The following is a 26257-nucleotide window of genomic DNA, read 5'->3' as shown; positions in this document are numbered from 1 at the left end:
CATGGATCTCACAGAGATCACCCCCCTCCTCTGGGACCCACGAGTCCAGGCCCCCAGCCCCCTCAGCCCCAGAGTTCTGGACCCCCAGCCCCTTCCCACTCCCCACATCTGGGACCAGGTAGCCAGTCTTGGCTGCCCTCTGAGAGAAACAGGAGTGTCTTGAGAAGGGCCCCAGCCTAGGCCATGTCCCTGAGCAAAGGGCAGGGGGCACACAGGATGGAGGGCGGTGACCATATTTATTTACTAGTATTTGAGTCCTACAAACACAGGTACAAACACAGGGGACTGTCTGGTGGGGCCAGTATGGAACTGTGGCTCTGGCCAGGCCACATCTGTCCTCTGGGGGGTGGCCTTTAACAGATGGATTTGGAGAGTCTGTGGCCCTAACTTGGGGATGGTGGGGAGACCCAGGGGCAATGACAAGAGAGGCACAGAGATGCAGAGTTTCTGAGATGCAGAGTTTCTGAGATACAGAGTGGAGGGACTGCAACAGAGATCTAGTGACAAAGAGACAGAGCAAGAGAAGAGAAAGACAATGAGGGGAAGGGGAATCAGAGAGAGACAGCGATACTGAGAAAGAGATAGCAGGAAGAGATAGAAAGAAAAGAAGGGTCCATAGAAAAATGGACATGGAGAGACTGACCCCTGAAAGCAACAGCTGGGAAAAGACTGAGATGGAGAAAGATGCAGAAGGACCCAGAGAAGGGAAGAGAATGGTTCTGAGGGAGAAAGTGACAGAGAGGAGGAGAGATAACGGAGAGCGGAAGGGAAAGACCCCAACGGAGAAAAGGGGAGAGAGAGAGACAGGGACAGGGACGGAGAGACGGACACAGACAGAAACACACACAGAGAGGCAAAGAAGGAAAGGAAGACCAAGAGACACAGAGAGACGGCAAGCAGGGGAGGCTGCGGCGCAGAGTGAGGCGCAGGCAGGGTGAGCCTCGCCCCCAGCCCCGGCAGGGAGGCGATGGCGGACGCCAGGCAGATGTGAGAAGCGTCGAGCCGCGCCCTGCGGACCGACAGACAGACACGCCGGCAGAGGTCGGGCGGGGCCGGTACCCGCGGGTCCCGGGCGGAGCGCGGAGAGGGGGGCGGGCGGGCGGCGAGAAGGGGAAGGAAGCGGAGGTGCCGGCGGGGCGCGGGGCGCGGGCAGGAAGCGGGGAGGGGCGCGGGGCGGGGGCCTCCGGAAAAACGCCCCAACTTCCTGCCCCGCCAGAGCCAGGAAGCGGGAGCCGGGAGCCAGGGCCCGGGATCGCCGAGCCCGACCTCGGGCGCCCCGCCGGTCACCTCCCCGCGCGGACACCAGGTACACCCGCCCCGGCCCCGCCCGGCGTCCCTCCCTTCGGCGGCCAGGGGAAGTGGGGGGAGGAGGGAGGGGCTGGGGCGCTGCCGGCCGTGGAGGGGCCTCCTCGCGGCACCACTGAGCCGCGGCCACCCCTTCCTGGGCCTCAGTTTTCCCATCTGTCAAAGGGGGCAAAGACAGAAGTAATACTTGCTGAGTGCCCAGGGCGGATGAGGGGTGCGAGGCCCGGACCAAGGCCTCCCAACTGTCCAGCAGAGGACGGATGATCACTCACGTTATACGGGTGGGGAAACTGAGGCCCAGGGAGCAGAACCGACTCACACGGGGCACACACATCGTGAGGCCGAGTGGAACTGGGATTTGAACTCGCAGGTGCTTTCCGCTAAGCGCCGCCCTCCAACCCCGCATGCTTTAGAGCCACCTAAAAAGAAAAACGACCATAACAATGCCGTAAGGCGTGGTGAAGCTGAAAGCTGCAGAGCGCCTTTGAACGCGTTTTTGGAGAGCTCTTTTTCGGGACCATTAATTATACCTTGGGAGGTGGGTTGTAGGAGACAGAGCTGGAGATCTTCCTCCATTGTACAGATGGGAAGACTGAGGCCGGGAGAGAAGTAATCACTTTTTCCAGGTTACTCTGCATATCAGAGGGAAAGGTACGCTTGAACCCAGGCTTTTTGCTTTCCAGCCGCAGCGGAAAGTGTGCGGGGGAGGGGTGCGGGGAGAATTAATGTACCAGCGTTGGGAACTCAGCTGGTCCCGGAGTTAGGGAAGCAAGATAGGGCAGGGAGCCCAGTCCGGGAGCTAAGGGCCAGAGCGCCTCGGAGATCTCGGACGGAGCCCTGGCAGAGGGGCTGAAACCATCCCCATCCCCGGGCGGGGGGCGGGGCGCGGGGCCCAGGAGAATGACGGGGGCAGTCGAGATACGGAAACGCCAGCCCTCCAAGACAGGCCAGAGCGACCCTATTGGGCCAGCGTGGCGCCGTGGAGAGCTAGAGCGGCCGGCAGGAGGAGTAGAATCGCCTGGGCAGGAGCTGGGCAGGAGCCGGGCTAGAGCGGCTGGCGGGAGGAGTGGAGCTGGAAGCAAAGGTTGACTCTGGGGCGGCTAGAGCGACTCGGAGGCCGGGGTGGGGGAGGCCGGAGCCGGCGCGCGGAGGCTTCGGTTCTGGCGATTGCAGTGGCTTCTCCTCCGACCCGGAGCAGGTGAGGGACGCGGACCCCGGCGGGCGTCAGACCCTGACTCTGCACGTCTGCCCCAGCCTCACTAGCCGTGCACACCGCCACGTCCCCTGGAGGATTTGGGGCCCGTGTAGACCCGCCATGTCCCATGTGTCATTTGGGGCTCGTGTAGACCCGCCGCGTTCCATGTAGATTACAAGGTCCTCCAGCCCCTCCAGGTTCCTGCTAGCGGCCCGCCCCCCCCCATGGAGACCCGGCTCCTTACAGACGTTGGGTCCCCATAGATCAAGAGCATCCCTAGAATCTGAGGCCCTGTAGATCCTGGGTCTCGGGGACCACCACAAGCTCATACAGAATTCTTCTATCCTCTTAAGTCTCCAGCGGTCCTACAGACGGGCTGCTTTCCCTGTGGAGTCGTGATCCTGTGTGATCCCCGGATCCTCCGAGACCTAGCGTGTATCAAATAGAATCTGGGGCTTTATACATTCCAAGGGCCCCCCCCATGGACTCACTTTGACTACTCTGTATTTTAGGTTAAGGCTTCCAGAGATTCTTGGAGACCAGAGTCATTCTCCCAGTATCTTATAGACCCTGAGTCCTGCATGGAACCCAGCCACCCATGTGCCTGCTTTGCTTCAGGACCCCCTACCCCTAACAAGCTTCTAAATCTGCCCTGACACCCCTACAGCCCCATGCACATAGCACCCCCTCTGCTGGACCCCAGGCCTTGTCAGTTGCCTATAGATCCATCGTACAACTTCAACCTATAATTCTCCAGCCTTTGTGGGACCCCCCCCCCATCCCTCATCTTCTAAGCAGCCACCCTTCCCCCTCCAAATCCTCTCTGAGCCCCAGGCCTCTGTGGAGTCCCCGAGTCTAACTGCCCTCCTGCCAAGACCACAGTATCCACATATCCCTGACTTCCCAGACCCCATAAGGAGACCTGATGTGTCTCAGCTTTGGTTCAGATTTTAGTTTTTTAATGTTGGGGTGAGGGTTCCCCCTGCTCTGAAGCATAACATTCTGGTAGTTAAATGCATAAACTCTGGAGCCAGACTGCCTGGGTCTGAATCTTGGCTCTATCCCTTATGATCTGTGCCTCAGTTTCCTCCTCTGTAAACTGGGGATGATAATAATAATACTGACTTCACACGGTCACTGAGAGGATTGAGTTAATACCTATGAAGCAGTACTGCTGTGCCTGGCACATACTTAGTGGCACTTAGGGCACATTAAGTGTTTGCTAGGATTTCATATTATTGTGATAAGGAATAAAGGAGATGATAGTGTCAAGTGCATTATTTGGGGCCTGCCTGGCACTGAGCATTCACTCAGATAACGTGTTCTCTCCTTGGCCCTTTTGGAATCTGTCAAACCTTTCCACCCCTGAGTGGGATGAGCTTGCACCCTCCATGTCTGTGGTCATGTTTTCCAGCCCCAAAGTTGCAGCTGGTGGCCTGGTGAAGGTTTTCCATCTCTGATGGGAATGATAATAGCATGGGGTGCTTGTGGGTTGTGAGAGTTAAGTGAATTACTGTGTGAGAAGCACTTAGAGCAATGCCCAGCACACTGCAAGTGCTATGTAAGTCTGGCTCTCATAATAAATAATTACTATTCTTTTTCTGCCTTGGTTTGCAAATTTATTTATGTGAACATTTCACAATGCTCAAATCTTAAGTTACCCAAGCTTGGCTGTTGGACAAATACACTGTATGGAAAAGAATAAAAATGATGCCTGCTCAGGTGAACCCAGAGGATGACATTTGGACACTCTAGACAGCATCGTTATTTAATGATCACAATTAAAATCATAGCAACCATTTATTGAGTGCTAGGGAGGAGGCCTGTGGAAGAGAGAGGCCTGTGGAAGAGGGAAGGGTGGGTCTCAGGCGACTAGGGTTATAAATAGCTTTGAGCTATGGGGACAGCCCCCTCTCCCCTGGCTAATCTATCCCACCGGTTTCTTCTTCTTCTTTTTTTTTTTTTTTGGTGAGGAAGAGTGTCCCTAAGCTAACATCTGTTGCTCATCTTCCTCTTTTTGCTTGAGAAAGATTGTCCCTGAGCTAATATCTATTGCCTATCTTCCTCTTTTTGCTTGAGGAAGATTGTCCCTGAGCTAATATCTTTACCAATCTTCCTCTATTTTGTATGTCGGACACTGCCACATCATGGCTTGATAAGCTGTGTGTAGGTCCTCACCCAGGATCTGAACTGGTGAACCCTGGGCCACCGAAGCAGAGTGCACAAACTTAACCACCACGCCACTGGGCCGGCCCTCCACCCCTCTTTCTACAGTTCCCTTCTGCCTGATACGGGCTCTTGTGGCATTAGTCAGAACACAGAAGATGACAGTGGGAAGATACGGGGAGAAGTGAGACCCTAAAGGAGAGAAGATGGGAGAGACAGCAAGAAATGGGAGAGAGAGAGAAATGAGAGACAGCACATGAGATAGCGACTTAGAGAGGTGCAGGACAGCGCCACAGAAATCAGATGTGGGCAGACAGAGGCAAAGACAGAAGAGAGACAGAGGGGAAGGACGGAGCAAGAGAAGCAGAGCTGGAGTGTAGCAGCTGAGGGGGGGGGAGGGGAAGCAGAGACGGTGGGGAGAATGAGACAGGTCTGAAGGAAGGGAGAGAGAAAAATGAGGAAACAGGGAGAAAAGAGGCAAAGACATGAAACAGATTCAGTGGCGAGACAGCCCAGGACAGCCAGATGAGGAGAGGAGCACTGAAAGGACAGACGGACAGACGGTGAGGACCAGATGTAGGGTGAGGACCATCCCTTGTTTTCCGGGCCTGGAAGCCAGGAAAGATACCGGGTCTCTGAGGGAAAGAACTTCTGGGTTCTCCGACTCTTGGTCCCTGAGGGAGGAGGGTTCGGAGTTTTGTTTTCTTATGTGGAGAGAGTTGGGGGGGTGGGGGATTTGCCATTGTGATTTCCTGTCACAGGAAGTGGGGCTGGTGGGTTCAGAAGCAACATCCTGCCCCAAGCCTGTCACAGATCAGAGGAGAGCCCCCTACACCCCACTTATCTCGCTCCTACATCCCCTGTAACATTCCCAACTCTGCTTGCCTCCAGGCCCTGTCTCCCCACGACCCCACCCACAGCCCCCTCCTCCCTCAGACCCAAAAGTCTGAGCCCCCAGCCCTCTCCTGCTTAGAGACCCAAAATTGCAGGCTTTCATGGCCACAGCTCTCTTGTGGACCCAGGCTCCTGGGCCTCCAGCTCCCCCCCAACACGGCTCCCTGTCCTTGGGTTCCCGCCCCGGCTGGCCTCTGAAGGGCTCTTTGTCGCCGCACAGAGGCCCCATTGAGCTGTGGAGGCCTGGGTGGGGGAGGCTGTTTACTCACCTTCACACCTGGGCCAGGAATCTGTGAGTAACCGCCCTCTGCCTCCTCCTCCCACTCCCCTAACCGCAGCCCCTCCTCTTCCCCCAGCCCTGCAGAGCCCATGGAGGCCGAGGACGTCGCCCGAGGGGCGGTGAGTGGAGAGGCCGAGGGGTGAGGGGACTGGTGGACTGTGAGGTGGGGAGCTCTGGGGACTGAAGCCATCCATCCCTCCCACAGGCCCCAGGGCCCCCCCGGCCTGGCCCAGTGCCCGTCAGCATCATCGGGGCTGAGGATGAGGATTTTGAGAATGAGCTGGAGACGGTGAGGGGGATGGGGCGGGTAGGAGAGCTTCTGTCCCAGGCTCCTGGGGCCCCAGCCCCTTAAGTCCCCTCCTCAGTGTCCTTTCCTGCCTTAGGTCCAGATCTCCATCCTCAGGTGCTGTCCCCCTGCCTCCTCTCCCTGCCCATCTCTTTCTCTCTCTCATCTTCCTGCAACCTCCTTCCTCATTCCCCCACCCCATTCTTGCTGCCCACCATTACAGCAGACTCCCACCATTTTTACTAGAACCCCCATTTTTATCGCTGCCCCCCAAATTACAGCACAGACCCCCATTCCCTCTCTTCTAATGTCTGTTCTCATCACCTAGCATTATAACATTAAATCTCATCCACTGTCCCCAACATCTGCCCAGACCGCCACCATTACAGCATAGACACCATCATCTCCCCCTCCTCCCAGCTTGGATGGGGAAGGTCAAGCCCAAGGCCCTTCCTCTGTTCCCCACTGTCTCACCCCCCACCCCCGTCCTCACCCCCAGAACACAGAGGAACAAAACAGCCAGTTCCAGAGCCTGGAGCAGGTGAAGCGGCGCCCAGTCCACCTCATGGCCCTCCTGCAGCACGTGGCCCTGCAGTTCGACCCGGGACCCCTGGTGAGGGCAGGGCTGGGTAGGCACAGGGAGGGCTGGGGCTGGGACAGTCCACAGTGTTCAGTGAGTGAGACCACTGAAGATGAGCCGGGAGGTCAGAATGCACAGTGCAAGATCTGGAAATAACCCGAAAGCCTGCCATGTGGTCTAGACAAGATTGCAGGTGCCCCATATAAATCTCAGCAGTGAGGGAGAGTACACATGTCAGGGTCATGCAGAGAGCAACAGAAAATCCAGCAGCCTGACAGAAACCATGACCCCACCCCCTTTCCGTGCCTGTGGCAGTGTCACCCATCAATGACAGCACCCTTTCCCATGGACTTTGGAAATCGAATCCTCCTTTACGCGGTCTTGTGAGGTGCTCCCAGTTACTCATTTAGGGCTGGTGCTTGGGAGAAAGCCACTAGCCTTCCTGGGTCTAGGTGGCATGGCAGGCCCTGGTCCAGAAACAAGAAACCGTCACAAGCAGCCCACAAGGCAGAGAAAATGTAATCGATGATCCAGAAAACTCGTATCAGGCAGAAAATCCCTGGGGGGTGTCGATGCGGAGCTGTGCCATTGGACACACCTGCCGAGTCTAGAGAATCCAGCAGGTGTTTTAGGAAGGAAGAAGCCACAGCGCTGGCTGGAGGGGGCTCTGTGGACAAGGGTCCTGTACCAAGAAGACTCAGTACAGCCCAGCACACGCCACAAGTTGGGGTTAGCTGAGGGCACGGCACTATACTGGAAATGCGTAGCAGAGCCCTCTGGAAGACAAGGAGACCGATGGAAATGCCAGGGAGGGACGCCTAGGGGATGCAGAAAGAAGGGCACATTGACACCAAAGCTTCAGAGAAACTGGCAGGAAATCAGGAAATTGCCCTCTCTCCAGAAAAGAGGCTGCCCCTCACGTGGTGCGTTGATGCTTTGGCCCTCTGGCGGGGGGGGGGGGTCCCCCTCCTGAGCCTGGGAGTTTCTAGAACTCAGAGCTCCTGGAACTCAGCCATGGTGCTGACTGCCATGTCCTTTTACAGATGTGGAAACTGAGGGCCAGGGGCTTGGCTGCGGTGACTCAGATAACCTCTGGCCTTTTGAGATTTGTCCTCTTGCTGCTCCCTCACCTCATCGGCTGGGGGGTGGCCAAGAGATAGCTGTGGTCCCCTGGGCTACATCCTGTTGGCCTCATGGAGTTTTCCTTTACGGGGTAGGGCAGACATAGATTTGTTGAAAGTGTTTAGAGTGGAGAAGGAGTCCAACCCTCACTGAAGCGAGACCTTAGCACACCAAGACCTTACCTGACAAGAGCGCCCCAGGAGCCAGGACAGGTTGGGGTTCCCACTGCATTGCCAGCATCAGCCAGCACAGGGCTGACATGCAGGCAACCTCAGGGAATACTTGATGAGTGAATGAGTGAGCCCCACTTACCCACCTGTTTATTTCCCCAGCCCCCACTGTGCCCTGGGCCCTGTCTGCAACTCAGATGAATCAACTTCACACACACACGTGAACCCTCAAGTTGTACACGGTATTTCTAGGCAATGGAGTATAGTGGAGACAGGTTGCCTGGATGCCAATCCCAACTTTGTCAGTTACTAGCTGTGTGACCTTGAGCAAGCTTCTTGAGCTCAGTTTTCTCATCTGTAAAATGGGTCTGTGTTTAATCACAGTCTCTGTGATTGAGCAGGGTAATGCGTGTAAGGGGTTTAGAACAGGGTCTAGTATACGCCTAGCCGTCTTAGTGTAGCTGGCAGTGGTGGTGGGAGTAGGAGCAGAAGGGAGGAGAGAGAACCACAGAGAACCATTTCACAGGATAGAAAACTAGCAAATGCTCATGGTGGCCCTGGGCAGGGGATGATGGAGATCAGGGAGCATTTCCCAGGGAAGGTGGCATTTGAGCCCTGGCGCTTTCCAAAGGGGAGTGGGGTGGGAGGGAGACAGGTCACGCTCTGTCTCCCCAGCTCTGCTGCCTGCACGCGGACATGCTGGGCTCGCTGGGCCCCAAGGAGGCCAAGAAGGCCTTCATCGACTTCTACCACAGCTTCCTGGACAAGACCGCGGTGAGAGACACCTTCGAGGAGCCCCAGTCCCCCCTCCCCTTGGCTCTGGAGAGCCACCCTGAGCCTCCCAACCCCTGCGCCACTGAGCGCAGCGTGAAGGGCGCTGGCCTGGGGAGACCCTGTGCTCAGCCAGCCTGGCCATGCCTCCACCGCACCCTCCCCTCAGACCATCATTCCCACCAGGCTGGATCCCACCACTCCGGAGTCCCCTCCTTCACTCCATTCTCTCTCCTGAGCAGGTTCTGCGGGTGGTCGTCCCTCCCACCGTCTCCTTTGAACTTGGTAAGGAGAGGAGATGGGACATTAGGATGAGGGAAAGGTCTCTAGCAGGAGCCAGGCCTCCCAGGAGCCCCCGGGAGGGAGGCCACACTCCCACGCTGTCGTGGACAACAGAGATTCCTTCCTGTTGGAATCCAAGGGTAGGTGGGGAGCCAGCCTCCAGGGAACTGACCCCCAGCCTCTGACCTTGTCCCTGCAGACCGCACAAGGCCTGACCTCTTGTCTGAGGACGTCCAGCGGCAGTTCGTGCAGGAGGTGGTGCAGAGCCAGCAGGAGGCCGTCAGCCGTCAGCTGGAGGACTTCCGCTCCAAGCGGCTCATGGGCATGACGCCCTCCGAGCAGGAGCTGTCCCAGCTGGAGGCCTGGGTTGGGCGGGACCGTGCCAGCTTCGAGGCACGGGAGCGGCATGTGGCGGAGCAGCTGCTGAACCACCTGGAGGAGATACAGTGAGTGGGGCGGGCCGCCGGGGCGCCCTCTGCTGCCCCATTCCATTTCTAGGCTCCCTCGGCAGCGTCAGGCTTCATTTCCTAGCTTTTGGGCTCATCCTCTGACTTCTGGGTCTGCCTGGCATTTTAGTTCATCTGGTTTGCATCTTTCCTTCCCAGCTTTGGGGTTCCCTCCCAGTTTCCTGGTCTTGTCTGTGGTCTTGTGTTCAAGCCTGGCACTTAGGCCCCGTCAGCCTCGCTGAGAGGGTCTCCTCCCTTCCGTGATCCTCATTCCCCGTTGTTTCGGCTGTCCCCGCTCTGCCTCTTCTCTCTCCCTGTCCCAGTTTCAAAGGGGACAGCAAGCTAGACATTTGTGCTGGGGGGACAGCGACCCCAGGCTTAGCAAAGTTGTCACAAACTTCTTTCATCTCTTTACAGACACACCATCTCTACGGATGAGGAAAAGAGGTGATGGAAGCAGAGAGGCCAGTGGGAGAGGTGTTTAGTCTCCTAGGCTTAAGGGCGGAGAGGCTGGGGGGTTGGGGGGCTGGGGGCCTTGGGGCCTGGGGGCCTGGGCATTGAGCAACAGCCCTGGCCCTGTCCTCTGGAACCCTCTCCCCTGTGCTCAGACACTCAGCAGGAAGTGGTTGTAGGGTTGGGGTGGGAAACAAGGCCGGAGGGGAAGGCTGTGGGGGCAGCAGTGTGTGCATCCGTGGGAGTGTGCATGTCTGTGTGTGTGTTGGGGCCCTCACCGTTCCCTCCCCACAGTGCCGCTGTCGTCAGCGCCATCAGCCTATACATGCGCCACCTTGGAGTGCGGACCAAGAGCGGGGACAAGAAGTCAGGGAGGAATTTCTTCCGAAAAAAGGTGCTTACCTGAGCGCCCAAACCTGGCCCTTTCTTCCCCAGAGACCCCCTGGGGAGTCTCGGGACTCTGTGCCCCTGGGGTCGGATTCTACTTTGTTGGCATCTCAGAAATGCCCAGCCCCCCCTTCTCTCCCCCCACCTCCTGCAGGTGATGGGGAACAAGCGGTCAGACGAGCCTACCAAGACCAAGAAAGGACTGAGCAGCTTCCTAGATGCCGCCCGCTGGAACCGAGTTGAGCCCCAGGGTGAGGTGCCTGGCCTTGGCCATACCCCAGCTTCCCCATGTCACCCCCCACCACCCCCAGCTCACAGTCACATCTCTCATTTCAGTCCCAGACATGCGACACCTCAAAAACGAGACTAACGGTAATGATCCTGAAGCCAGAGCTTCCATGCTGGCAACCGGAGTGGGAAGGGAAGGGGACCTCCTGGGTCTGAGGGAGGAGGAGGCTGGGCTGGGGGCTGGCACTTCTGGGTCTTGGGGGCAGGGGGTCTCCTGGGTAATGGGCGGACAGGGCTGGAGTACAGCATCTTGATCCCCTAGGCCCTTGTGTATTAGAGTCGCTGGAGTCTCATTTCCTGCTTTCTTTCTCGCTGTCTCCCCAGTTGAGAAGCTAGGCCTTACAGAGCGGAAGGGAGGCCTGGGGGCGCCCTCCCGGGACCGGAATGTCGGGGCTCCTGGGCAAGATACCCCTGGAGTTTCTGTGCACCCTCTGTCCGGGGATAGCCCCAACCGGGAATCAGGTGAGAGTTTTCTGAGCCAGGCCTCCATGAAGACCTGGCGCAGGGCACTGGTGCTGCCAGCCCCTCAGATATCGACCGGGTGCCAGTGAATGGCCCCTTGGTTCTCCAAATCTACCCCTCCCTGCTCCTGATCACCAGTGGTGTTAGTAACCACCCCCTTCCCTCAGTTTACCCTTTCCTTGGCTTCCCTCTCAGGCTCTGACCTCTGTTCTGGTGATGTGTGTCTCACCTTCTTAGACTGCATTTCCCATCAGCCCCCACAGCTTCATTTCCCAGAACCCTCTCTGAGTCCATTGCCAATCAGCCCCTTTAGATAGTGAACCCACCAGCCCCGTTAACTTCATTTCTCACACTCCTTGTGGCCTCAGCACCTTGGATCTCAGACAACTACTTGGCCAGGCCTGGATTCAAAGCCTGGCTTGGCGGCTTACTTGTGTAATATCTTGGAAGTCACTCTGCTCTCTGAGCCTCAGTCTCCTCATCTCTATATCCTCTTGCCACAAGTCCCACTTGAGGGTCTGGAGAATAAATGGATGTGGGGGTGTCGAGCAGAGCATCCAGTCTCCTCCCCTACTCTGGGACATCTGCACCCACCTGGCCCCAGCCCCCTGCAGCCATGTCCTCAGAGGCCTTTCCGTCTTGTCCGTCCTCCACTGAAGGACAGAGCAGCCATTTCGTGTCTGCCAGGCACAGGATGAATTTAGCCACCCAAACCCCATTCCACTGTGGAGGAAACCGAGGCCCCCAGAGTGTGGGTCTTGGCGCCGGAGGGGCCGTCAGCCAGCCTAGCTCTTCTCTGCTGTCCCCATAGGTGTTGATGGCCCACTGGAGCTGGGGGACCCACCCTCTCAGGGCCCCGCCAGCCTGGAGCTCCCAGCGCCCCCAGAGAGCACCGAGGAGGGTGCTGATACAGAGAGGTACCCGGGGCCGGGTGCAGCGGGGGAGCTGGGCGTGAGAACGGGCTTCCTGGGCGGGGGATGGTTGTTGGGGGTCGCGCTGCCATTTGCTCCTGCCTGCCTCTGAGCCATCTCCACTCTGCCCTGCTCCTCCTTCTTCTCTCCTTTCTTTTTCCTTCTTCCACTTTTTTTCTCATCTCCTTCCCTTTCACTCCTTCTTCCTCCCTTTCTCCTCCTCTCCCATCCTCTTCACCTGTCTTCACCCCCACTTCCTCCCAGCCGCTCTCCCTGCACCCCTTCACTTTTGCGTCCGTTCCCCCCTTCTCTTTTAAGCCTCCAGCCCAGCTGCCTTGCTCCTGCCTCCTGGTGCCCCTGCCCTCCATCCCCCACCCCTCTGTGCTCTGTGCCATGCCCGGGGGCCCTGTCCCCCTCACAGTTGGGGGGCAGGCTCTGCCCCCTGCCTGTCCTTGTGCCGCTGCTTTGGGGACCCTTTGGCGGGTGAGGGGGAGGTGAGTTGGGTTCCCTCGGGGTCCACCTCTGACCCTGTGCCCCTCTCTCCCCAGAAAGTGGAAGAGGTGGGTGCCTGGGCCCTGGGTGGGGGGAGGGCTAGCCCCTCCCCCATTTCTCCCAGCCCCTCCCCTCTCCCCATGGGCCACCCCCTCCCCTTCACCCCTGCAAGGGGTGGGTGGGGACATCACCCTCCCAGCTGAAGAGCTAAGTATTGAATCCCCTTCCCCCGCCTCAACTCCTGGCTCTGCCTCATCCCCCTGCCTCAGGGAAGGGAGGGGTCAGTCCTGTGCTCATACTGGGTTCCCCTCCCCTCCCCAACCAAATTTCAATATCCCCCCTGACCACCCCCCCTGCCCTAGCACCCCTAAATCCCACTGCTCCTTCTGACACTCTCTCTTCTGTTGCATGTTTGATCCCTGTCCTGGTCTCCCCTATCCCTGCCCTGGTCTGTCCCTGTCCTGGTCTGTCCCTGTCTCTTCCTGTCCTGGTCTCTCCCTGTCTCTGTCCCTGTCCTGGTCTCTCCCTGTCTGTCTCTGTCCTGGTCTCTCCCCATCTCTGTCCCTGTCTTGGTCTCTGTCTGTCTCTGTCCTGGTCTCTGCCTGACTCTGTCATTGGCCTCGGGGTCCAGGCTACCGGGGCGTCTGGGGCGCTCGGAGAGCCTGCGGGTGAGTGACCGCCGCCGGCCTTCCCGGGGCAGCCTCGGGGCTAAGGGCCGGGGTGGGGGCCGCTCCCGGAGTGACGTGGACATGGACCCCAGCTCTGCCACGGCCGTGCTTGGCCCTGCCCGACGAGCCACGTACGTCACTCCTCCCCCCTATCTGCTGAGGCAGCCTGGAGAGTCAGGGAGGATGGCAGTGGGGTGGGGGTTGTTGCCAGAGTCACAGAGAACTGGGGATCGGATGCTGAGGTCACTGAGGTTCTACCGTGGTCACAGCAGAGGGATGGGATGCTTCTTTCTAGAAATTTGGGGCTGGTCTGCAGCATGAACCACCTGGGGTCATCGAATGCCAAGGCCACAGAGGGGGTTGGACACTAAGGAGTTGACGGCTCCTCCCTGGGACTCCCCAAGCTGGGGTCCTAACAAGGCCTCTGTCCCACAGCCCTGAGCCGGGAGATGAGGGGGAGCCAGGGCGGTCAGGACTGGAGCTGGAACCAGAAGAGCCCCCGGGCTGGCGGGAGCTCATCCTTCCAGACACCCTGCACAGCCTGCCCAAGAGCCAGGTGAAGCGGCAGGAGGTCATCAGCGGTGAGTGCCACCCCCTCCAGCCCACTGTGGCGAAGGACCCCATCCAGCTCTGGCAAAGACAGAGACACATGCAGGCAGATGTCCGTCTGGGTGTCATTTACAACAGGCAGAACCTGCAGACAGCCCGTTTCGGATAGAGGGCCATTTGTTATGAAATCGCAGAACAGCCCCTGGATGGAACGGGAATGCTGCCGACAAAGTGACATTTCCAGAGAATTTTGAGTAGTACAGGGCAGTGCTGATGTTGAGAACCGGAAATGGTATATAGCATTGCATTTCCAGCACAGCTTTTGTTTCTTTATCTGTGAAACGTGGGCAATAATGGTTCCCGCTGCAAAAGACTGTCATGAAGAGGAGATGATTGGTGTGAAGGGTTTCGCGCAGTGTTGGGCACCGAGTAAGAGCATTCGAATGCAACTCCGCTGTTACCATGATCTTCACTGCTGTGGGGAAAGATGGATTCCCCAGGGAAATGTTTGGGAAGATAATCAATATATTAGCAGTGCTTGCTTCTGGGCAGAGAGATGATGGGAGTATCGTTTCCATCTTGATTCTTTTCTGTGATTTTGAATTGTGTGTGTGGAGAGGAGGTTTGGCAAAAGTAGAACACTTTTCTAGAAGCTTGTTTGGAAGTTTATTTACAGATTACTTAATAATAAGGATACTCATTCTGAATTTTCAGGGCAGTAGGTGAATATGTTTTGGGTCATGGGGCCTTCTAAGGATAAGATCAAAATATAAGCAGTGCTATCTGAGAGAACTTTCTGGAATGATGGAAATGTGCAGTATCTGCGTTCTCCATCATGGTAACCACCAGCCACATAAAAGCTGTTGAGCACTTGAAATGTGGCGAGTAGAACTGAGGAATGAATTTTGTATTTCATTTCATTTTAACTGAGTAAAATTTGAAGAGCCGTGTGTGGTAGTGGCTAGCACACTGGAGAGCATAGCAATTTCTCTCACCATAAAAATAGGCATAACACACAAAATCACGCATTTAGTCTCCAGGGACTTCTGGGGCCCATGGAACTCAGGCCTGCACCCTCTGGAGCCCCCTGGATCTGAGCGTATCAGCTTGTGTGTAGAGGGAATCATTGTGCCAGAAACCGAGGCTGAGAAACTTGCCAGGAGGTTAGACATAAAGACATAACCACAGCTACAGGCCTGCTGGTGGTGGGGCAACCAACTCGTCCTGGTTTGCGCAGGACTCTCCCAGTTTTGGCACTGCAAATCCCGTGTCCTGGGAAATCTATCAGTGCCAGCGCTGGGCAAGCTGGGATCATCGGTCACCCTGGCTGGCTGCCACAGCTCAAAGGGAAAGGCAGTGGGTCAAGGAATCCTCAGTGGCTATTTGAGGGCAAATGACTCCACCCAGAGAGTCATCCCCCTCCTCGTTCCCCAGCCTGCCTCTGAGACTGCCCCCCCATACCGTTTGCACCCTCCCCAACCATGCTTCCCACTTGGTGGCCCCGCAGAGCTGCTGGTGACAGAGGCAGCCCATGTGCGCATGCTCCGGGTGCTGCATGACCTCTTCTACCAGCCCATGGTGGACGGGGGCTTCTTCCCCGTGGAGGAGCTACAGAACATCTTCCCCAGCCTGGACGAGCTCATCGAGGTGCATTGTGAGTGCAGGGCCGAGCACACCCCACCGCCAGCTCCCTCCTTCGCAGCCTCCGCGACTAGACCTGGAGCTTAGCACGTTCTCCTTGAGCACCTAGCACGGGCAGCCTCTGTTCTCACACTGAGGACAACCCCACCTTGGGCCCCCAGAGCGCATATTCTTTCGGGCACCTCAGCAAGCACATGGCGGGGGAACTTGGGGTCCACTGACCCCAAGGATCAGACTCAGACACCCCTGCAGCCCGACCCCCGCCAGCTCCTCATCAGTTCTGCAGTCTTCCCTGCCCTGACAGATCTCCCCTTTCCTCACCGCTCCCACAGCCCTGTTCCTCGATTGCCTGATGAAGCGGAGGCAGGACAGTGGCCCCGTCATTGAGGAGATCGGAGACGTACTGCTGGCCCGGGTGAGGGTGCCCAGCCCTGTCCTCATCCCCTCCTCCCAGCCAGGGAGCCGGAATCCAGACCCCAGGAGGCCAGGTCTCAGGCCTTTCCCCACTCAACACCCAGGGGTCTGGGTCCCTAGCCCTGTCCTCCCGTCTAGGCTGCCATCCCCAAAGCCCCACTCTTCCCAATCCCACCTGAGACACCCTCCCTGGCCTGCATCTCGCTGTAGTTTGATGGTGCTGAGGGCTCCTGGTTCCAGAAAATCTCCTCCCGCTTCTGCAGCCGCCAGTCGTTTGCCTTAGAGCAGCTCAAAGCTAAACAGCGCAAGGAGCCTCGGTTCTCTGCCTTCGTGCAGGTGAGGCGGGGGGTCTGGGCCCCGGGGTCCCAGGGGGGAGGGGGCTGGTGTCCCGATCCCCAAGGCAAGCCCAAGCCTGGGCCACCTCAGCACCACTGTCCCCTCAGGAGGCCGAGAGCCGCCCACGGTGCCGCCGCCTGCAGCTGAAGGACATGATCCCCACGGAGATGCAGCGTCTGACCAAGTATCCCCTGCTCCTGCAGAGCATCGGGCAGAACACAGGTACTGCTGGGCCCGGGTCACCCTGCTGGGCCCAGCTCTCCTGCTCTAACCTTGGCCGCAGGACCAGGAGCTTCCAGGGTTGGGGTTCACCAGGGCTGGTCTCCCCCGCAGAAGAGCCCGCGGAACGGGAGAAAGTGGAGCTGGCAGCTGAGTGCTGCCGGGAAATTCTGCACCATGTCAACCAAGCTGTGCGCGACATGGAGGACCTGCTGGTGAGCCTGGGTGTGGCCTGGGGCCCAGGGCAGTGGGGCATGTGTGTGCAGGGGTCAGCCTGGCCCTGAGCTTGTCCGCCTCAGTGTCACTGCCCGTCCAGGGAGTGGCCTGGCCCTCAGCTCCTCCCTCTCAGGGTCATCGGAGGTCTGACCCGGCCCTTAGCTTGTCACCTGCAGTGTCACTGTAGGTCAGCCCCAGCCCTTGGCTTGTCCCCTGACACTCTCTTCCTGTTCCAGCGGCTCAAGGATTATCAGCGGCGCCTGGACTTGTCCCACCTGCGGCAGAGCAGCGACCCCATGCTGAGCGAGTTCAAGGTGGCCCCCCTTCTCCTCTCCGAACCTCTCCTCTCCCCTCACCCGCTCTGGCCCTGCTTTCCCAGGGGATTCTCTGATAACATGCCCAGGGAAGGAGAGTGTCCCCTCAGCTCTGACCCCCTCCCCATTCCCAGTGAGGCGCCCATCCTGACCCCTGACTGCAGTACCTGGCCCCACAGTCATCCCCACCCTGCCCTGCCCCGCCCTTGCCTGCACCTGCCATCACTCCTTCTTGCCTCTAGAACCTGGACATCACCAAGAAGAGGTTGATCCATGAGGGCCCACTGACGTGGCGGGTGACAAAGGACAAGGCCGTGGGTGAGCATCAGGGTGGTTGAATGGGGGCCAAAGCAGGGGGCAGGGGGCTCAGGTGGGGAGTGCTGAGCACGGGCCTTGCCCCCTACAGAGGTCCATGTGCTGCTGCTGGATGACCTGCTGCTGCTGCTCCAGCGCCAGGACGAGCGGCTGCTGCTCAAGTCGCACAGCCGGACGCTGACGCCCACACCCGACGGCAAGACCATGCTGCGGCCGGTGCTGCGGCTCACCTCCGCCATGACCCGTGAGGTGGCCACTGGTGAGGCCTGGCCCTGGCCCCAGTGAGAGCTGCCTGGGGAGTGGGGAGCAGGACCTTCTAAGAGCCGGGAACGCACGTTCTGGCACAGGGGAGGCCGCTGCAGAGGTTGAGGAGCGGGAAAGCTTGGCAGGGCTGAGGCCGAGGCTGTGAGAGCAAGGCCCCAGAGCCGGGTAGGGCCGGGGGGCCGGGCTGGGTTGTCGGTTTTATTAAGTGCAATGGGAAACTGCCCCAGGTTTTTGCACAGAGGAGCAGCCAGCTCTAATCAGTCCTTTGAAAAGACACCCTGGCTGATGCTTGGGGATGGTTGGGGAGGAGGAGTGGAAGCTGGGAGCCCAGTAAGGAGGGATTTGCAAGCATGCTGCCAAGAAGCTGCACCACGGCCATGGTGGTGGGAGTGGCTCGAGGGGTTTTGTGGGTAGAGCCAGCTGGGGAACTTGTCGCATGAGACAGAGAGGCTCGGGAGGAGGGCACAGGAGGGGCGAATTGAGTCATGGGAGCCCTGAGGGCACCACCATTACTGGGGCTTCCCCAGCCTCCAGCCAGTGCTCAGGGAGGGTGCCCAGTGGGGAGACCCTGGCTCTGAGCCCCACCTCTCTCTCCCACTGCAGATCACAAAGCCTTCTATGTCATCTTTACCTGGGACCAGGAGGCTCAGATATATGAGCTGGTGGCGCAGACGGTGTCGGAACGGAAGAAGTGAGGGGTTCAGGGTTTGGAACGCGGGTAGAGGAAGCAGCCCAGGCCCCTGAGTCTGTGGGGACAGGGTGGAGGTGGGAGGCCCGGGCACAGGGTCTGGGGGCTCTGACTGCCCAGGGGCTGCCCTGTCTCCCCAGCTGGTGTAACCTTATCACTGAAACCGCCGGATCCCTCAAGGTCCCTGCCCCTGCTTCCCGTCACAAACCCCGGCCCAGCCCAATCAGGTGAGGGGGCCAGGGAGGGAACTGGACGGCTGAGGGGCCGGGGGAAGCATGTGTGTCCCCAGAACCCGAGTTCTAGCCCTGTCTCCGTGTGTGTGTGTGTGTGTGTGTGTGTGTCTGCGTGCGCACGCATGCACGCTCGGTCATGTATGGGCGCACACGTGTTGTCCCACCACTGCCCATCTGGCTCCTGTCCAGGCCTGTCTGTCTGCCTCTCTCCCAGCCTCAACCTCTGTCTCTGTCTCCGGACCTCTCTGCCTCCACACCTCCAGCTCTCTGTCTCCTTGCCCCTGCTGCCCGCTGGGGCCAAGGCTGTGATGTCACCCAGCTCTTCCTCTCCCCAGCACCCGTGAACCCCTGCTCAGCAGCTCCGAGAACGGCAACTGTGGCCGTGAGATGCCCCCGGCTGATGGTGAGCCTGGAGGGGTGCCCAGTGGGGGCGGAGGTGTCCCCAGGAAGCCCAGCAGGATCTGAGCACCCTCCCTGCTCCCCCACCCAGGCCGAATGGAGAGACTCCTCAGCGCCCTGCTGCCCTTCAGCAGACTCGGCCCTGAGGGCCAGCTCGCTGCCAAGGCCCTTGGGAAAGGTAGCCCAGCCCTGCCCCCTCCAGGGCCACCACCTGCCCAAATGTTGCTTTCCAGTTTGCCTCACGCTCTGCCACCAGAAACAAATGCACCACCGTCCCCGGTGGCCCCAAGTCTCTCTTCCTTCTGCAGCCTCTGTCCCTTCCTTGACCTTCAGTTCAGCCTCTCCCTGGACCCATCTCCATCCTCAGTGCACTCCCACCCCTCCCCAACCCTAGACCCAACCTCACCTCTGCATCCCCTTGTGCATCCCCCAGACCCATTTGCAGGCCTGGCTAACCCAGCCTCGCCCGGTACCCACCCTCCCCTCCCACCCGCAGGCCCCTGGCCTCTTTCGCAGCCCTCACCTGTCCCCCTCTGAATCTCCCATCCCAGCCTGGGCCCCACTTCTGACTCTGTCCCCTTGCCCCTGGCCAGTGCTGTCCCTGAAGCAGCTCCTGTTTCCCATGGAGGAAGACAGCGGGGCGGGGCCTCCCCGTGCAGGGGATGGGGTCCCAGGGGGTGGCCCCCTGAGCCCAGCGCAGACCCAGGAAATTCGGGAGGAGCTACTCAGCCTGGAGGAGACCATTAAACAGCTGGAGGTGGTGCCCTGGGCAGGGTGAGGGAAGGAAGGGGCCGACTCAGTGGAGGGACCCCTCTCATTGATGACCCCCAACCAGGAGGTGGAGGAGGAATTTTGTCGCCTACGAGTCCTCCTGTCTCAGCTCGGGGAGAACACTGTCCCCCAGCCTGGCTGTACCTGAGGATCCCTGCCTCAGGCAGGTGAGTGGGAACCGAGGGGCCCTTGAGCACTGCCTAGAGAGGAGGGACCAGAATGGGCACCTCAGGGGCTCCCCTCTCCACAGCCCTATCCATTTTTCTTCCTCCATCTTTGTCATTCTGAATCTCCCCACTCCACCTCCTGTCTCTCAGTTCCTATTTCCCTGGCTCTTTTGTGCTCTCTCTTTCACAGCTTCCCTTTCTCGCCCCTCTTTCCGTTTCTCTCCATCTCCACCTCCCTCTCCCCATCTCTCTCTCCTTGTCTCCCTTCTTCTCCTATGTCCCCCCAGGCCTTTTGCAAGAAGGAGAGGACGGGAGGGCCACCCCCTACCGCACAGCTGCCGCAGCATCTCCAACCCCAAGGGCCTGAGGAGAGGGAGCCGGGCGTCCGGGGCCACGCCTGGGGGGCCCCCACTGGGATCAGCGCCCCCCCAACCTCGCGTTGGCCTCGGCCTTCTCTCCCTCCTGCCTTCTACTTGGGGGACTCAGGGCTTCATTCCAAGGGGGCACCACGGTGACCCCCATTTCCCGGGCCATCTCAGTATTGCCTGGGGGGGCCACCCCCCACCCCCAAGTGCCTTTGCTCTGTTTTTATACCCTGAATTGGAGGTTTATTTTTTAATATATATTATCTAAGAAGACGTCTGTGTTTGTGAGGGCGGAGTGGGGCCTTAGAGTGGCGTCTGGAACCCTTCGTGACTGTCTGGCATCACCTTCCTGGGTCTGTCCCACCACGTTGCCTCTTGCGTCTCTTTGTCTGTTCATTCATTCCTGTGTTTTAACAGTTACTTCCCAGGCACCCAGCACACACTGCCCGCCCTCCCCCCCAGCTCCCACCCCCAAGCCCCAGGATCACCCACGACGCTGGGCGCCCCACGTCTCACGCTCCTTTCCATTCTTTTATTTTTGTAGTAAACTCTCTGGAAGTGGCTGTTGGGGGTCATGGGGAGCTTGTGGGGAGGGGGGGCCCTCCTGGGTGGGGGCTGGGGGCGGGGTTATTGCTCTGAGCTCCCTGTCCCCAGGGGGCCTGTGTGGGGAGGGTGTCAGGACTGGGACCGGCACAGGGGGGTCACGGCTGCACAAACACGCAGGTCACAGCACAGGGGGCAGGTGGGCAGGGGAGGCTGGGCGCCGTATTGCACTTCAGGAGTGGGGCCAGGCAGGGACCCCCCTCAAACTGGAGCCTGGGGAGGAGGCTGGAGGCCATCACGTTCCCTCCTGCCTCCGGAGAGGGAGGTGAGACCCTCATTTTTGGGTTGGGGAAGAAGGAGACGGGCAGTGATGTGCCCAGCCCTGGGAGGGGCTGAGGGCTGGTCCCTGGCCTTGGGCCGGACACAGAGGGCAGACCAGAAGATGGAAGAGGCTGCACAGGCAGCCGCCCTGGTCCCCACCTCGGCAGAATCCATCACCCCATGCCAGCTCAGCTGCCGACCCCACCTTTGCCCACCTTGGCCTTGGTGGGGACAGGGGGGCCCTCATCACCCTCGCTGTCAGAGCTGCAGCCACTGACGTCGGTGATCTCCAGCTCCGAGTCGCTGTCCTCCTTCCCACCCAGCGTGGCCTCTGGACCCCCAGCCCCTGGCAGTGCCAGGCGGGGGGCTGCTGCCAGGCCCGAGGGGCGCTCAGGGCCCAGGCCTTCCCCTGTCGCAGCCAGTAGGGGCTGGGCTGTGGGACCTCCCGCTGCCCCTGCTGAGGGCAGGTGGCCCAAGGAACTGGCCAGAGGGTTGGGATAGAAGTGCGGCGGGTAGAGAGAGTGGGGCAGCTTGGGGAAGGGGCCTGTGAGGTATGGGTTAAAGTTCCAGGGGTACTCTGGGAAGGCGCGGCCATAAGGCCCCAGCAGGCCAGGGGGCTTGGAGTAGCCGGTGGCACCTGGGGGGGCACAGGGGGTGGGTCAGGCTGTGCCACCCCTCCACCGTCGGGGGCCTGCCTGGGCATTAGTAAAGGGTGCCACCTCCCTGCCATGTTCCACCCCATTCTCTGCCACACGTGGCTTCCCCCATCTCTTCCACCTCCCCAACTCGTCTCCCCTTTCCTTTAGCGCCCCTGAGAGCCCTTCTCCCAGCCTGTCCCCCTTTCCAGTTCCCTCCTCCCTGCTTTCTCTGGCTTTTAAACACATACATACATGTGTGTACACACACACACATACACACATGAGCACCCTCCTTCCTGCATCCTGTCTCTCCTCCCTGTCTTTGCTCATCCTCTTTCCTCAAACACCTGCAGCATCCCCCCGCTGGCACCCCTGGACCCCAGGCCCTTACCGGAGCCCAGGAACGGGAAAGGGCTGTCCAGACGCAGCTTGTCTGTCTCAGGGGTGAACAGGGGCGCCCGGGCCCCCGGCTCTCCCAGGCGTGGGGCAGAGAACAGGGTCTGCAGGGTCTGGAGAAGGAGGTGAGGGAGGCAGTGCCGCTCAGACTGGCTGCCCCCTCCCCAGGGGCTCACGGCTTGCGGGGGGGGGGGCACCAAACACCTCCGTTCTGGGACCTCTGTCCTAACTCACCTCAGGGGTGAGGGGAGGAGCATCTGGCCCAGGGCCTCCCCCAAAAGGACCAGGGGTCAGCAAGAGTGGGGAGCCCGTGGTGGCTGCCGCCACGTCCAACAGTGGGTAATTGACAAGCACCACTTTGCTGAAGTTGAACTTGTAGGTGAACCTCTTCCCTTTGGTCTTGTGGAGAATCCGCTTGTTGTAGTAGTAGCTGCGGGGAGAGGACAATGGGGGGCGATGGTGGGGAGGGCCCCTAACACATGCTCTGTGCCAGGCACAGTGCACAGAGCACAACAATTTGGGGAAACCGAGGCTCAAAGAAGTCCCTTGCCCAAGGTCTCAGGGGAGGCCGGGGTTGGGATCCTAGCCTGTGTGGCCCCAAAGCCCTGCCTCCCATCCTTCCTCCTTGCCTTCTTTCCACCCTCAAGTAATTACAGGGCTACCCCTGCCCTGTGTGTTGGGATCCAATGGGATCCTGCCCCAGGGAGTTGAGGGGGAGCCCCCCAGGGAGTGGGGCCCAGAGGGACAGTGAGGGGAGAAGGGGCGAAGTGGGAGTCTAGGCCCCCAGGTCCTCACCGCAGGGCCCGGCTCAGCTTGTCATAATTCATGTGAGGCTTGCATTTGCGGATGCCCCAGAGCCGAGCCACCTCGTCGGGGTCCTTGATGACAAATTCCCCGTAGTCCCCCTGCCAGGCGATGACACCCTGGTACTCTTCCTTCTGCAGCAGCTCCAGGATAAAGTGCCACAGCTGGATCTGCCTTGAGCCAGGGGACGACTCCGGCTTGTAGGCCCAATCTGGGAAGGCAAACCCTGGGGACAGGAGCAGGGGAGTGGCCACGGGTCAGGACGCCAAGTCCAGGGCTTTGGTCCAGCTTGGACTCGAACCAGGAGGCATCCAGCCCTCCCCCAACTCCTGGTCTCTGATGAGCAGCCGCCCAGCCTCAGGCATCTTTAGGGACCCTATTCCCACTATTTGTACCCCACTAGGTTTCTAGTCCCCAAATTGTCCAAATAGTGAGAGAGAACTCAGTCATCCGGGGACCCTGCTTTGGCCCTTCCACCCTGATCCCCTACTAACTCTCCCAGGTTCAGCGTCCTGGGGTAGAGCGTGGGAGGGACCAGTTTCCTGCATCCTTGACCCGTGGGGAGGAGCTGGGAGCGGGCAGCCTGCAGGGAAGGGCACCCCCTGCAGAGCATTAGCCCTCCCCACTGTGCCCCAACCCCAGCCCTGCTCTGGAAGGTCTTTCGTCTCTCCCACACTCTGCAATGCCCTTGTCTCCTGCTGTCTCCGGCCCCCTGCTCCATCTCTCCCCGAAGCCCCCAGATGACCCACCCTGGTACATCCAGATGGCTTGTGTGCACCTGTGTCTCTGCACCTGTCTATGTATACGCCTTTCACGTCCCCATGTCCCCTCCCTGCATCCATGCTATGTCGGTCCGAGAGCAGTGTGTGTCTGCAGATGCCCACAGCACACATGTCACACAGACGTCCACTCACCCTGGAGGGACACCCAGCTACACCATGGAACACAGATGCACCAGAGTGCACACTCCTGCTGGGACACAACACACCACACACTGTGCCACCAAGGCGGACATGCCAGACACCCAGCATTGCACACCCATCCAACACACAAAATTACACATCTCAGGCCCCTCGGAACTGGGACCCACTAACAACACAATCATGACAAGAGACACACAGGACCCCAAAGGCCCAAATAACAGTGTGGTGGAGACAATGAGTGCAGCATCAAGACACACTTGTCAACCTGACAGGTACACACAGAGTGACACCGTGACAGTAGGACAGCCTCCCAAACCCCCACACACAGGCAGCCACACTCTGTAACACTTGCAGCTGACTCCGCATTACACATGGCACACTCATGGGCATCCTGCGCCCCACTGTCCAAATGTGCCCAGGAGCTGGGTGGAAATGGGAGGGTCTTGCCCACCCCTCAACCTCGCCTCCCATCCAGAAGGCCCCAGGCCCAGGGTCCCACTTCTGTGCTCACTCCTGTATGCCCTTCCCCCTCCTCAGAGACCCCAGACCCAGGCTTGAAACAGAAGGAGAATTAGCCTACAAGAAAGGGAAGGAGGTTGGAGAGGGGGACAGTGCTGAGCTGGGAGATCGGGTCCCCATATCCACTTGCTGTGTGGTCCCAGGGCAGTTCCTTGCCCTCTCTGGCTTCTTAGAATTTCAGGGGTCGGAGGCAAGGAGGAGCAGGGTGCCGTCCAGGCTGTCTGGTGTATAAAAGTGGCTGCTAATGCCTCCCTTCCTGCAGGCTGGAGAAGGCCTGGCAGTTTCTTCCTTGAAGGGAGAATTTTTCTCTTAACTCCATTCTCCCTCGGATGACAGGACTCCATCAACACGCGGGCTCTGGCCCATTCCACACCCAGAACACGTCCTAGTGGGGAAGCAACTGTATCACAGACACATCCACACAACCCCAAACATGACAGTGTGCAACTGGGCACACATATGCAAACAGAACCCAAACCAGAAACACCACCTGTCCTCACATGCATGTCCTCACATGTGTTGTACCTGCTGAGACACACACACTAGAGAGAGGGTCCGCAAGCTCAGCACGCAGACACGTCATGACAGCCCCCAACACTCAGTCACTCTCAGTGCCACACAGATGCGAGAACTCCCCCACCACATACACACACCAATACAGACAGCCCCCAACACAGAGACGTGGGGGACACCCACCCACACAGCCCGAAATGCACCAAGACAGCCATCCGGAATGCCACACCACACAACAGACCCGTAAGGAACAGGTGAAGGCTCTTCACCCTACTGAGGCAGGCACATACTCCATGAGCTGGCAGACACCCCCCCAGTCCTAACATGTAGACATGCACGACATCCCAGAGAAACACAACACGCCAGCCCAGAGACACTCAGGTTGCCTTAGCTGTGCGTGTCCAAGCAGGCACACCGGCTCACAGAAGGACAGACAGATGCTGCACAGACACACTCTCCCAATGTGACCCTTTCTTGCAGAAACACTGAAGTGTGACACAGGGACACACTCCAAGACCCCAAATAACCAGGCATAGAGTCTCAGTACATGCACACACACACAGCCCATGTGTGTGTGTCAAATGCACGTCCAAGCCATTCTTACTGTCCACATCCCCAGCTCTGAGCATCCACTTCCAAGCAAGCCGTCCTCTCTCCCAGGGCTCCAGCTGGCTGGGCTATGTCTCCACATCTCCCTGCCTGGGTAGTCCCTTCTGTCCATCTGTCCACCAGCCCCTGGCCTAGTGCCCCCTCGGTCCCCATCCCTGCTCCATTAGTGCGTGTCTGTCTCCAGTCCCCCTGCTTCTCTGCCTGCAGGTCCTGGGTGGGAGCAGGCTGAGATGTAGGCGGCAGAGACCCCAGGACCTCAGGCCCTGGATCCTTGTCCCTCTCCGACCTCAATACCTCACCACCATCCCCAAAAGACCCCCTGTCCCAGCAGGCACGTGGCAGGGACGTCTGGCTATGAAGTTCTTAGCCAAGTTTTTCACTAAGGGGTTGTATTCGGGGGGACTCTGGCAGAGCCAGGGAGATGGAAGGGGGAAAGTGAGAGCTGCAGAGGAGGGGCCGGCTCCCTGGGGAGGCCCGAGGGCTGGGGTAGGGGGAGGTCAGGCCAGTTACCAGGGGTCCAGAGAGCCGGCAGGGCGGGCGGGGCGAAGAGAAGGTCGGAGACGCAGCTACAGTCCATGGTGGAGCCGGCCCTGCAGAGAGGCCGGGACAGACACACGGGGACAGGATGGGGCAGGCGGGAGAGACAGACAGGGGTCAGCCAGGTTGGGCGCTGCCTGGGGCCTCCCCACTCTGCCCAGGCCCCGCCAGGCCTGATGCCCGCCACCCTCTCCCCCCACACCCCGCCTCCTCCCACAGGCACCCCTCTGCCCATTAGTCCCCATCTTTCCCGTCCCACTCCCAGCCCTGTGCCCCCATCTTCCCTCCCAGCCTCTCCTCCCGAAGCCTCCCCCTTACTCTGTGCCTCGATCACTACCAGGCACTCCCAGCCTCCTGCCTCGCTCCTCGCCACTCACTCACTCACTCACTCACGCTTGCCGGCTC

The 26257-nt window shown here is 59.4% G+C and overlaps 3 protein-coding genes across 27 annotated transcripts; 1 reads left to right on the top strand and 2 right to left on the bottom strand.

Annotated features, from left to right (window-relative positions):
* Window positions 1–217: 217 nt before the first annotated feature.
* Window positions 218–2325, bottom strand: LOC139073505 (uncharacterized). Of its 3 annotated transcripts, none has more exons than XR_011522310.1 (4): window positions 2037–2325; window positions 1836–1937; window positions 1578–1724; window positions 218–1461 (listed from the first exon to the last, which is right to left on the bottom strand). XR_011522310.1 is itself a non-coding variant. In XM_070557983.1 (2 exons), the coding sequence occupies exon 2, from the start codon at window positions 1459–1461 to the stop codon at window positions 244–246; it is 1218 nt and encodes a 405-aa protein (XP_070414084.1). In that variant the 5' UTR covers window positions 1578–1708; the 3' UTR covers window positions 218–243. The 3 variants fall into 3 exon arrangements, 1 of the variants encoding a protein (XP_070414084.1); XR_011522311.1 differs by having other exon boundaries at window positions 218–1009; XM_070557983.1 differs by lacking the exons at window positions 1836–1937; window positions 2037–2325 and having other exon boundaries at window positions 1578–1708.
* Window positions 1206–20320, top strand: ARHGEF1 (Rho guanine nucleotide exchange factor 1). Of its 23 annotated transcripts, none has more exons than XM_070557917.1 (31): window positions 5082–5229; window positions 5917–5959; window positions 6046–6129; window positions 6626–6739; window positions 8674–8772; window positions 9012–9054; window positions 9251–9497; window positions 9915–9944; window positions 10245–10344; window positions 10492–10588; window positions 10674–10709; window positions 10950–11087; window positions 11899–12004; window positions 12547–12558; window positions 13122–13289; window positions 13594–13739; window positions 15215–15361; window positions 15681–15763; window positions 15973–16098; window positions 16206–16320; window positions 16432–16532; window positions 16770–16847; window positions 17090–17165; window positions 17254–17421; window positions 18030–18117; window positions 18255–18341; window positions 18683–18750; window positions 18838–18924; window positions 19340–19503; window positions 19582–19684; window positions 19972–20320. In XM_070557917.1, the coding sequence occupies exons 1-30, from the start codon at window positions 5192–5194 to the stop codon at window positions 19663–19665; spliced, it is 2973 nt and encodes a 990-aa protein (XP_070414018.1). In that variant the 5' UTR covers window positions 5082–5191; the 3' UTR covers window positions 19666–19684; window positions 19972–20320. The 23 variants fall into 23 exon arrangements, with proteins under 23 accessions (XP_070414024.1, XP_070414012.1, XP_070414028.1 ...); XM_070557918.1 differs by having other exon boundaries at window positions 19835–20320; XM_070557923.1 differs by lacking the exons at window positions 5082–5229; window positions 12547–12558 and adding an exon at window positions 1206–1306.
* A 246-nt stretch (window positions 20321–20566) lies between these two features.
* ERFL (ETS repressor factor like) lies at window positions 20567–25899 on the bottom strand. Its single transcript, XM_008539485.2, has 5 exons — window positions 25826–25899; window positions 22743–22977; window positions 22182–22377; window positions 21943–22060; window positions 20567–21550 (listed from the first exon to the last, which is right to left on the bottom strand). The coding sequence occupies exons 1-5, from the start codon at window positions 25890–25892 to the stop codon at window positions 21102–21104; spliced, it is 1065 nt and encodes a 354-aa protein (XP_008537707.2). The 5' UTR covers window positions 25893–25899; the 3' UTR covers window positions 20567–21101.
* Window positions 25900–26257: the final 358 nt, after the last annotated feature.

This window comes from Equus przewalskii, chromosome 9, assembly GCF_037783145.1.
Source record: "Equus przewalskii isolate Varuska chromosome 9, EquPr2, whole genome shotgun sequence".
In the NCBI taxonomy this organism is placed as follows: Eukaryota; Metazoa; Chordata; class Mammalia; order Perissodactyla; family Equidae; genus Equus; species Equus przewalskii.
This window is presented reverse-complemented; position numbering and strand designations above follow the sequence as displayed.

Coding starts and splice junctions, on each gene's coding strand:
- ARHGEF1 (XM_070557908.1), top strand. CDS start 5,192: ATGAGGAGAGGAGCACTGAAAGGACAGACGGACAGACG. Junction 15,362..15,680: donor CGAGCTCATCGAGGTGCATT/GTGAGTGCAGGG, acceptor CCGCTCCCACAG/CCCTGTTCCTCGATTGCCTG. Junction 18,118..18,254: donor ACGGTGTCGGAACGGAAGAA/GTGAGGGGTTCA, acceptor CTGTCTCCCCAG/CTGGTGTAACCTTATCACTG.
- ERFL (XM_008539485.2), bottom strand. CDS start 25,892: ATGGACTGTAGCTGCGTCTCCGACCTTCTCTTCGCCCCGCCCGCCCTG. Junction 22,978..25,825: donor GCCGGCTCTCTGGACCCCTG/GTAACTGGCCTG, acceptor TCCTGTCCCCAG/GGTTTGCCTTCCCAGATTGG. Junction 21,551..21,942: donor TTTCCCGTTCCTGGGCTCCG/GTAAGGGCCTGG, acceptor GTGCCCCCCCAG/GTGCCACCGGCTACTCCAAG.
- LOC139073505 (XM_070557983.1), bottom strand. CDS start 1,461: ATGGGAAAACTGAGGCCCAGGAAGGGGTGGCCGCGGCTCAGTGGTGCC.